Source organism: Ailuropoda melanoleuca, chromosome 13 (assembly GCF_002007445.2).
Source record: "Ailuropoda melanoleuca isolate Jingjing chromosome 13, ASM200744v2, whole genome shotgun sequence".
Taxonomy (NCBI): domain Eukaryota; kingdom Metazoa; phylum Chordata; class Mammalia; order Carnivora; family Ursidae; genus Ailuropoda; species Ailuropoda melanoleuca.
This window is the reverse complement of record NC_048230.1, coordinates 14,259,198-14,270,836: the sequence shown is the minus strand read 5'-3', so window position 1 is coordinate 14,270,836 and position 11,639 is coordinate 14,259,198. Positions and strand designations below refer to the sequence as shown.

The window sequence follows — 11,639 nt, the reverse complement described above, 5'->3', positions numbered from 1 at the left end:
AGAGGGTGGGGACTGAGCTCCAGAGGGCCATGCAACATGCCCAACAGTGAAACAGAGAACAGAGAGTGAGCATAAATTCAGGGACGTGTCTGCAAGGCTCTAACAACTTACTGCTATCCCTGCCCCCTCACTCCCATTTTCAGACTCCACACTTTTTCCAAATAGAATTGGGAAGATGTGTTCATTTGTTCATTCATTTGTTCTTGTAAACATACACTTGGGGCTTGCTGCAGTATTTTGTGCGTAGACAGTGCTCCCTAGGAGTGAGCTGATGCTCATTTCTCTTATCCCCACCCCCTTTTCCCTCTTCTCCCTCCCTACATTGATTTCTGCCGGTTCAGTCTTTACATCCATGTGGGTTTTTCCTCCGCCTCCAGTTCCTTGGTGTTCCTTGCTTCCTCTCTTCCTGGACCTCATTGCCACACACCCATCATATGTTTCCTTCACTCTCACACTGGGTTTGGCGTCAGGTTGTTCGGCAGAATTGAAAAGAAGTAGGTTATGGTTATATTTGTAAGGGGCTGCAACCCTGGCTACTTTTAATAAAAAGAGGAGGTTTAAAGTTCTCCCTAAGGTTGTGGGTTGTGGGAATAAGAAGCTGTCAGGGCAGACACAGCTGGTCTCTCCTCCTTCCCACCCTCCCTCTGTCCTTATGCAGGCACCTTGTATATGACTCAGATGGGAGCCTCAACCCGGAAACCGGACCTTCCCATTCTGCTTTCTGCAGTCAACTAGCTCAGTGTCTCAGGTTCAAATTCCAAAGCCCTATGAGAATAATCTGATGGGCTGAGGTTGGGCCACATGTCCCATGTGGCTGAGGAGATGTGCAGGTCATGTTACATAAGCATGGCCATCGAGGTCCACCCCTCCAGCAGGAATTTTGGGTGAGGGTTGTTCCCAGAGAAGGAGCATGTGTGTGGAGAGACTCCCCTCCCAGATATGTCTGCCATGAAAGGCACAGACAGGGTACTCCTTAAATGACACCATCCAAGGAACTTGTAATTATTTATGTCTAGACATTCATGTTTTTATTCATCCATTAAACACCATTAAACAAGTATTTATTGAATGCTTCCAATTCAGTTCTTCTGCCCTACTTGTCCTCTTTATACCCCTAGGCTCTTAGGGTAACTGACTTTGCTTTGGCTGACCCAAGGGAAGAAAGGACGGGACCCTGAGGCAGCAGGGAATCCCGTGAAGACTCATGTGGCTGCGGCAGAGGCTAATCCAGTAGGAACCACCAGCAGTTGCTGAGGGAGCTGGGCTGCAGAGAGAGCCGAAAGCAGGAGAGGGAGCAGCTGGGGCACCAAGGACAATGTCTACATGCCTACAGCCATGTCTCCCACATCTCATGGATGCAGGGGCATGCCAAGGAAAGGGCAGAGTATGCCTGGGCGGGCCATAAGAGGTTCTTTCTCAGTGGAGAATTTAAAACAGTAAAACTGACCAAAGGTGCTTTAATAAGGACCATGCCCGGGCAACCCTGAACTATATTGGGGCTAAAATTCTCCCTGCCAAGTGGGTTATTCCCACCACCCTGCCCTTCATGAACCTGGAGTGTGTGTGTGTGTGTGTGTGCATGAGATATGGGGGGACCCTGAGAAATTGAGGAAAGAATTAGAACTAGAGAGGGGAGAAGACCAGAGGACTTATGAAGAAGGAGAGTGTGAGCGGCGGAAAGAGAGGATCTCATGCTCTCTCTGATTCTGTATTGATGTCAATAAAACAGCAAGGCTGTAGGGTGACTGCTGAGGCAAAGGCCAGGGGGAAAAAGGAGGCCCTGTCTCCCATGACAGGGAATGTGCCCAGGAAGCCCCTTGCAGCTCTCCCAAGAATGTGGAAACGAGGCGCACAGGCCCCTGGACTTCCCCTACGGCTTGAATTGACAAAGGAGCTACAAGGACCAGGAGACCCACTGCCTTGCAGTGAGAACTCTCATACGGAAAAGGCCTCATTTCATCCTCCCCACAAGGAGGTGCTGGAAAGAGGAAGGAAGAAGTGTGAGGAGATAGATAAGTAATAAACGGACAAATAAATAATTTCATGAATAAAAGCTATGAAGGAAAGGCATGGGGTAATGTGACTGGTAAGGTGGGCTGTATTATAAGGTGTGGTTGGGGAAGGGTTCTCTGAGGAGAGGATATCTGAGCAAAGATCTGGAAAATGAGGAGCCAGTCAGGCCAAGATGTGGGTGATGGGCAAGCATTCCAGATAGAAGAAATAGCAAGTGCAAAGGTCCTGAGGTAAGCATGAACTTGGTGGCCAAAGGGAAAAAGAAAAGAGACTGTAACTGGAGTATGGTGAACAAAGAGGATCTTGGTAGGAGGTGAGCTCTAAGATGTTGTATTAGTTACCTACTACTGCATAACAAATCAGGCCCAAACCTAGCAGCTTTAAACAAGTAGTCCTATATTGTCTCCCACAAGTCCCATGGGCCAGGAGTTCTGGCAGGCCATGGCAGAGACAACCTATCTCTGCTTCTTGGGCCTCCGCTGGAAGACTCAAAGGCAAGAGGGTAGAATCACTTGAGTTTCACTCGCTCATATGTCTGGCCATTGATGTTGGTGTTGGCTAGGTGCCCAGGCGGGCAGTCGACTGGTCTACCACCATGTGGTAGCTGGGTTCCGAGGACATGTGTCCTGGGACAGAGAGCCAGGCGGAAGCTTCGTAGGAGGTAGCCTTTCTACCGCTTAGTCTCAGAAGTCAAGGAGCATCACTTCTACCACATTCTCTTAGACAGAAGTGAGCCAAGTGCAGCCCACATTCAAAGGAGGGAATTAAACTCCGTCTTTTGAATGGGGAATGTCAAAGAATTTGTGGATATATGTATTTTTAAAGATTATTTATTTATTTATTTATTTATTTATTTATTTATTTATTTGACAGAGAGAGAGAGAGCCAGCGAGAGAGGGAACACAAGCAGGAGGAGTAGGAGAGGGAGAAGCAGGCTCCCAGTGGAGCAGGGAGCCTGATGTGGGGCTCGATCCCAGGACCCTGGGATGATGCCCTGAGCCGAAGGCAGACGCTCAACGACTGAGCCACCCCCGGCGCCCCTGTGGATATATATAGTAAGTTACTAGGGGTATATAGATAAGAGCCAGTCGAGGAGAGAGTTTGTATTTTTTCTAAATGCAATGAATCTTTGGAAGGTTTGAGCAGAATTCGGAGTGGGAGCATGATCTAATTTATACTTTAAAAAGGACATGCTGGCTGCCAGGCACAGAATGAGTTATAGAGGTCAGACCTGGTAGATGGGGTTAAACATTTGACGTGGAGTAAAGAGACCTGGATTCAAGTTTAAGTGCTTGAATTAACTAGCTGTTACCTTGGGCAAGTCTCCTAACATGAGGATATAGGAGTTCCCTTTGGCATTTATTGGAATGTATCTAGAATTTTTCCTCCCTCAGACCTGCAGTGGGCAATGTCTGTTTCACGTCCCACCTCCGTTAGATGCCTGTTTTTGCTCACCCCTCCTCACCCTAGTGCTTCGCACAGGACCTGGAATGTGAAGGCTCTCCACAAGTATTTGTTGAAAGAATAACGGAACCAATACTATTGTAAATATTGGTCCCTGACAACAGACCTCTCTGACCTTCTGGTTCTGGAGTATATCCACCAACCTGCAAGCCCTCAGCGACAGGGCTGTGTCGGAAGGAGGACTGAGGGGACATCTGACTCCGTCTCTTTTGGAATGTTCCTGTGCCCATTGTGTATTGGAGTCCACAAGGCCCAACTGCATTCAGAACTGTCATCACTGCCCAGATGGACGTAACGAAAGCTAAGATCTGTCCTTGCCCAGAGTCCAGCACGGGTGGCAGACTCAGGAAACAGCCCACTCTCGGGCTCTGAGGGCTCAAGGAGGCATTAAATAGTAGCACCTTCGTGCTTGGCTGCTGTGCCTTGCGGGGAAGAGCGTTGCTCAGAAGACTGCACTGTGGGGTAGGACAGGAAGAGTAAGAGAGAAAGGGGCCCTCACCTAGCACAAAGGCCTGGCTAGTAAGCTTTCTGCCCTGGACACTGGGCTCTGGTTCCAGCCAATTCCCATGCTGCTGAGGGGCTGGGGCCACCCCCAAGCTCATCACCCCCACCAGAGATGCTGGGGAGGCTGTGACTGGGGGGGGTAGGGGTAAGATCTGCACAATCTTTCAAGTCATTGTTTGCATTTTTTAAATCTTTTTTTTTTTAAGTAGTCTCTACACCCAACGTGGGGCTCAAACTCACAACCCCGAGATCAAGAGTCAGACGCTCTACCCCTGAGCCTTCCAGACACCACTCAAGTCATTGTTGCATTTTTAGAACTCCGAAATTGTAAGTGTCCCAGGCAAGAGACTATTGTGCTCAACACGGTGTCTAAATTTTTACAGGCTTCAGGCATTTATTCTTTTGAGATGTGTCGAGCTGCCAGGAGGCCCAAACGGTCAGTGTGGGCTCTTGTGGAGAGAACGTTTGGGGTTTTCATCCAGAGCGTGAGGCCAAGGGGACTGAGGGAGGGTGTAGCCCTTCCTCTCAGGCTCTGGGACCCAGCCCCTACCCTTTTCTGTGCTCCTCCCTGTCTCCCCTTGCCCCAGAGTGCCTTCCATCCCTCCCGCACTCCCCCCCCCCCCAGCTGGGGCAGCCAGGAGNGAGAGCATGGAGAGCATGGTGGGTCACCAGGGTGGCCTGTCAGACTGCCCCGAGTCCTACTCAGGGGCCATCAGGCCTGCATTTGTGCTCGGGCCCAGGTCACCTTCCCAGGCTGTCACACCTGTGCTCTTGGGAGCTTGGGGGAGAAGGAAGCAGCATGTCGAGTAAGACCCAGGTTGAGAGCCCCACCCTGGCTCCAAGACCATGACAATTTTCGGTCTACCTCAACAATAAAACCCAGGTCTCAGGGGCAGCACCTGCCTCACAGGGTTGCAGCGAGGGCTCAGGTGAGTGGAGAAAGGCATGGAGCCCAGGCTGGCAAATGACAAGGACAATAATTCACACTGAGCCAGCTGTCGGCCTCCCTCTGGAGCGGGTGCAGCCTGGCCTCAGTTACTCCACGAGTGGCAGTGCCCTGTGGGTCATAGGCCCCACTGAGACCTCTCACCACTGCATTGCCGCTTGGTCTGCAAGCCCATAATCCTCCTTCCCCCTGCCCCCAGTCCCTGCGCCTGGGAGTTTCTGGTCCGATGGAGGAGGCGAGGTACAGCTCTCACAGAATGCCAAGGCAGGAAGGAGGAGAAGGGAAGGGTGCTCGCCCTCAGCTGAGCCTCCAGTCTGGACCCGCGCATCTCTCAAGTGCTCGCGAGAGAATGCTCCTGTCTTCTGAACATCCCCCCTCCATGCCGACTTTACTAGCAGATCAGAGAGGTCAAGCCCTTACTCAAGGCCACAGAGCCAGCGTGGTGCAGGCCAGCTCTCCAAGGCCCCACAGTAAGTTGTTTCCAGCCTCGCTCAGGAGAGTCTTCAGCTCTGGAGCACACACGTGCACACACGTGCACACACACATGCACACGCATGTGCACACGCTCCTGGCCCATCCAGGCTTCAAGCCCCTCCTCCCTGCAGACCTCAGTGTTCTCCTCATGAGAACAGGGCCAAGGTCCCCACTCCCAGAAACCCCGGGAACAGGAGCAGGCCCGGCAGGCCGCAAGCCCTGCTCGGCTGCAGCTGTCCCTATGGGGGCCGTTGGAGCTGAGCAGATAAAGAGATCCAATCGGGCCTGTGGCCAGCAGCCCCACCGTGGCTGGAGGACGGTTCTTATGAAAGTGGTTGCAGAATCTTGAGGTTTCGAGAATGGCCAGGGGAGGGCAGGCGGGAAGGTTCTAGGGTATTGCAGCTAAAAGAAGCCAGGGAGGGAAGGCTCCCTTGTGGTCCAGGGTCTGGGCCTCAACCTGGCAGGGCCGGGCCTACAACAGCATCCGCTCACCCAGGGCTGGCCCAGCCCAGGCAGATCAGTGCCGCTGACCAGGGGCACCAGGTCCTAAAAGATGAAAAGGCACAAATCCCCTCCCTGTCCCAAGAGCCGTGACGGGCGAGGTCACAGCACTTGCCTCCGTTCTACAAATCCTTGTTAAGGCTCTACCAGCCCTCGTGTTCGGTGCTGCGGCTACAGCGAGCGTTAGAACAGGCACGTACAGACCTACGGGGGGTTGGAGCTGCGTCAGATCCAACCACAAAAGTACATGCAGAGTCACAACGATGTTAAGTGCTACGAAAGGAGCTATAAGAGCAGGAAACGGGAAAACGCAGCCATCTGAGTCCTGGCCGGTGGGGCTGCGGCAGGAGAGGCTCCCTATAGGTGGGGCCTGGAGGGTCCATAGGGGTCACCAGGCACAAACGGAGAAGGGCCTTCATGGTTGAAGCCCACAGTAGGCGGACACAGGCCTGTTGTAGGAGCTGAAAGCCAGTGGGTTTAGAAGGCAAGGAATAGAGAGGAGATGGAGGCTCGGGGGAGAGGGGAGGGGGCAGGGGGCAGGAACCTGACTGTGTGAGCCCGAGAGCTCCTTTCCTTAAGAGAAAGGTATGTGGGCCAAGAGGAGCCAGCGGAGGGGACGGAATGCTTATGGGACCAGCGGTGCCAAGTGCCCCAGGGCCTCACACTCCCACGGCCACCAGGGAGGGAGGGAGAGCCGTTGAGGGGCTGACCCACAGCACCCCTACCCTTGCTCTGGCCCCCTTATTCCCAGTCTCCACCAGCCCCATCTCCTCCCGTCACCCCAGGCTATCTTTTTGGTGGGTCTCAAAAAATCCTTCCCTCCTGTGCGGCTCAGTCCTGGACTCTCATTGTGCCCATTTCCCTTTCAGAGGAAGAGCTCTCCTGCACGACTCCCCAGCGTCTGAGATCCAAGCGGGCCACAGCCTGTAAGAGCCTGGCCCATCCCCAGCAGCAAGTTCTGGACTCCACAGATGGAGAGAACTCACCCGCGCCTGGCAGGGAGCCCAGCTTCCCAAACACCCAGCCCCGGGGGGCACCCCCCTCTGATGTTCTCAGCAAGTGGCCTCCATGCTCAGCTGACTGTCCGTCCTCACATCCCTTAGGCAGTACCCACTCCAACTGCCCCCAGCGCAGGCTCCTGGCCTCGCAGCCTCACACTGGGGATAGTCACGGGGCGCACCTAGTGCCCGCTCAAGGCTCCACATCATCACCATGGCGGTTCCCCAACCCCTGCCACACCCAACCTACCTGGCCTATCGGGGTCACGATCCTGGGGGTGCCAGACTGCCACCTGGAGAAGGAAGAGGGGATCCCAGCTCGGTGGGGGAAGGGGCATGTCCTCCTGTCCAGGGTGGAAGGGGGTGTGCACACTCATGGAGTTAAGCCGGTTCACTCATGTTCCACAAACATTTCTGAGCACTGGCCATGGGCACGGCCAGTGCAAGGTGCTAGGTACACAGCTGAAAACAAGATCAGGCCTGGGGTCCCCAAAGGACTCCGGGGCCAGTCCAGGAGTTGGACGTGGTGACACAGTGCGCCTTTGGAATGGCCTGATATGTGCTGAGAAAAGCATCAGTACTCTGCTGGTATAACCCAGACTGTGTTGGGGGGTGAACAGGAAAGGGATGAAGGAAAGCTTCCGGGAGGAGGTGATTTCTCAGCTGGGTTGTGCAGTTGAGTAGCAGTTTGTCGGGCAAAGGAACATTACAAAGACCCAGAGGTGAGGCTGAGCATTGTGCTTCCAGAAAGCATCAGGGAGATCAAGGCTGGAGTGTGGAGAGCAGGTGGGGAGGGGTGAGTGAAGGCTGGAGAGGTTCTGTGAGGCCAGGAAACATGGAAGGATGTGGGGTTCCCTGGGCTGCTGTGCAGACTCTCAGAGACCATGATGCTGCCCACTAGAATCCTGGAAGGGGCCAGGCTCATCCCCAGTACAGCCCCTAAGCAGCCCTTCCCCACCTCCAGGGCTCAGAGCCCCATGCTCCCCCTCTGCACTCTCCCAGGCACCCAAAGTTGGAGTGTGTGAGGAGGGACTTGACGGCCTCCTGACTTGTCTTTTATCAAGGGCAAGTGGAAGGGGCAAAGCACCAGTACCAAGGACACGGCAGAGGACGCATTCACCTCCGTGAGGGAAAGAAGGGGTGCACTGTCTGTAGGAAATGTAAAAGTCCTAATAACGCAGACAAAGGGTCTGGCTGTTCCTGCAGATCTCCTTGCTTAAGCAATGCTAAGCAGTCAGCGATGAACGCTCCTCCCCAAAGATGTCTTCTGTCCTCTCATTTCTGAACAATTGCGACAGTTACTGTTGCTTTAATAACAATACACGTAAGCTTCTTAACAATACACGTAAGCGGGGCGCCTGGGTAGCGCAGTCGTTAAGCGTCTGCCTTCGGCTCAGGGCGTGATCCCGGTGTTCCGATATCGAGCCCCACATCGGGCTCATCCGCTGGGAGCCTGCTTCTTCCTCTCCCACTCCCCCTGCTGTGTTCCCTCTCTCGCTGGCTGTCTCTGTCACATAAATAAAAATAAAACCTTAAAAAAAAAAAAAAACAATACACTTAAGCTTCCTAAGCTTCGGATGAACGGATGAACGCATCCTTACTCCTTATCCTTTAACAGCACCGAATTCTCCCTGGAGTTCGTGTAGGAGAATTCTGGCGCTGTTCTGCAGGGCACCCTGGGCTGCATGGTTCAAAGCCACGGTGCTGGCTTTGGCTGCACTTGGCGCCTCCCAACCCCCCTAGTGCTGCATATTCTTGCTTTTATTTATTTATTTCTCAAGATTTTATTTATTCATTTGACAGAGAGACAGAGAGCGCGCACCAGCAGGGGGGGGCAGCAGCGGGAGAGAGAGAAGCAGGCTCCCCGTTGAGCAGGAAGGGCTCGATTCTAGGACCCTGGGTCATGACCTGAGCCCAAGGCAGACGCTTAACTGACTGAGCACCCAGGTGCCCCAGAAATTGATTCTTCTTTTAAAATTTCAAGTTGTTTATTTTAAAACTAAAAAATGAATCAAGAAAACAGAAACCGTTTCCTTTCCTACAGACGGAAACCACAGATGTAGGTAGTTCTGGCCCTGTATTTAAAACACAGTTGCTTAATTAAAAAATATTAATCTAATACTCTTTCCCTTTGTATATTTTAATAATTTATTTTTATTTCTTCACTGGTATGATTCCACATATAAACTTTAATAATATTTCTTTTCTAACCATTACCTGTTTCATTTAATGAAGATTACTGGAAATAATTTCGTTGTGTAAAGGAAAGGCTATCAAAAACCAGTCTGCTCCCAGTATCAGATACTCTAGGCTGCCACTGGGCAACACTTAGCCTCAAGGAAAATCTAAAATCCCTCCGCTGAGGTCCCAATGAGCCTCGTGAAAAGCCCCTGGGACGAGTGTTTGGGGCTCAGGGCCCCAGCCCATACCCCTCTTCTGGTCTCTGGGTGTGTTCCTTCCTGGCCGCAGAAAACAGCACACGTCAAAGCAAACCCCTGTGTGACCTGGCAAGGACCCCCCAGGGCTCAGCCTGCCTCCCAGGGAAGGTCACAGCAGGACAGGGGTGCAGGTCCCCAAACTGGGGAGCCCCTGGAGGGCTTCTCCTTCTGTCACTGTCAGTCCACCCAGTTTCCAGGGGCCTGGGCCCTGGCAGCTGGAATGCCCACTCTGCTGGGAGGAGGCGGGCCCAGAGAACTGGCGTCTGAACAAACCTAACTTAAGAGGCCTTCTTCCCTCCCTCCCTTCCTTCCAGTGCCCCGGCCTGGATGGGCCACAGAGCCCTTATAGTCACTGCCTCCTGCCTTCACCCTGAAGGTAGTCGCTCCCCTTGTGGGACAGCCTGGAGGGAGCTCGCTATAGGAAGCAACGTGGAGGCGGAACGACAAGGCCTACTCAGCATTACTGAGCGCCTGCTGTGTGCCAGGCACTGCGGTGGCGTTTCACATGGCTTCCCTTCCGGTAGACACAGTCATGGCCTCCATGTGACAGCGAAGAAGCCAGACCAGGGGTTGAGCAGCTGGCCCAAGTGCACCGCGCTGTGGTCATCAGAGGGAGCCTTCCTGCAGACTCAGAGAGGCCTGGAAGCAGAGGGCAGGGCTGTGAGGGCGCTTGTCCGTGGAGGGTTGGGCATCTGGAGCTTAGAGGCAGGGTCCTGCCGGAGGGTGGCACAACGCAGGCTGAAGGGGCAGGACAACCACAGGGTAGACCTAGCTTTTCCTTGGGTCTCCCTGCCTGAACGTCTGCCGGCCGCGCCCCCTGGGAACCTGCCCTCCCGGGACCGCTTGTATAGGGCTCCTCGGTGGTCCCTTCCCATCTGCTCGCCTCTCATCACCCCCTCCAGCAGTCGATGGGCCAGATCTCCCAGAGACCAGCCAACGCGGCAGGGCTGGGTCTAGGGTCCAGGTTCTGTCTGGAGCTTCTCCCAGGCCACGGCAGCCCAGGGCTATGCCGGACCCTGGAACAGCTCACTACTGCTGAAGAATTAGAGTCCTCTCTGGGGGGAGAGCGGAACTCACTCCGAGTCCTCTTTGGGGGGGATCCTGGAGAGAGGGCAACCTGGGGCATCTACGCCCCACCCTGGCCGCCTGTCTTCTGCGGCAGCTGGCTCCCTGAAGGCAGGGGAGCTGAGGCACATTTGAGGAGCGCTCTATGATTTTAAAATCTCTCCTTCCCGAGGCTCACTGTCCCCATCTCACAGGTATGGAAGCTGAGGCCCGAGGAGCAGTGTGATGTACCCCAAGCCATTCAGGGGGTCAGCAACAGGAGCTCCATATGCTTTTAGCCACGACACCGTGACTTTCCGTCTAGGCTGCCTTGTTACAGGAGAGGGGCACCAGCTGAGGAAAGGGAGATAAGATCAGTAGGGCCCAGGCCTTCAACTGGAGCTTGTGAAAGATATTGCTGAAGGGGTGTCTCAAGGGCAACCGCCGCGGCCGGGGGCGCAGGGGTGGGAGGTGGGGGACACGGGGGCTCGGAGCAGGTGTGGCTGGGCACCGAGGAAGGGACGGCCTGGAGTGGGAGCAAGGACTGGCAGGCTGCGGGCCGCGGGGGCTGGGACGGGATGGGGTGGGGTGAGGCTTCCGGAGCTCAGCAGCAGCCTGCACCTGCTCCGTGGGAGGACTGGGATGGCTGGAGCCAAGGCCCGGAGGCCCAGAGCGGGCGACACCCTGGGAGTGAAGGCATGGACCTCGAGGGCCTTCTACCCTTCCCATGTGGACACGGACGCCCAGCCAGGGTCGCACAGGTAGCGACTGAGCTGATCCACACCCAGGCGCCCTGCTCGGGCGCGAGCCTGCCATTGAGGCACACTGGGGAAACCCGGCCAACGGCATTGAGCCCGGGGCAGCCCTCTGCCTGCGTGGCGGCCTGCTACCATCCCTCTGCTGGAGCTTTCCCTGCGACATCTCACTGGGTCCCCAGTGGCCCACTGATGCAGCCCCTTAATTTTCATGGCTCAGCCCTGCCTCAGCCAACGCCTGGTCCTCTCCCGCATCTTAGAGATACTGGCAGGGAAAGGGAATAAGGGGAGGGGCCAAATCACTGACCTGAAATCATCCATGCACTCAATGCACATTTATCAAGCACCTACTGAATGCCCCGCCTTGTGCTGAGGCATATGGGGAGATACAAGCGTAAGGCAGACCTGTCTCTCCCCAGTTGAGGGGAGGAGAGGAGCCTTTCCGACCATCTGGTCCAAGTCCCATTTTAGGGATGTGGAAACTGAGGCTTGGAAAGGGACA

General features: G+C 54.6%; 1 protein-coding gene across 1 annotated transcript in view; it reads left to right on the top strand.

The window, feature by feature from the left end:
- The window catches only part of LOC100471647 (olfactory receptor 4D2), a 1,454-nt gene extending 664 nt beyond the window's left edge, over window positions 1-790 (top strand). The window contains exon 2 of the mRNA XM_002929402.2: window positions 728-790. Within this exon, the coding sequence (XP_002929448.2) occupies window positions 728-790 (63 nt within the window). The remainder of the gene's footprint in view (window positions 1-727) is intronic.
- Window positions 791-11,639: the final 10,849 nt, after the last annotated feature.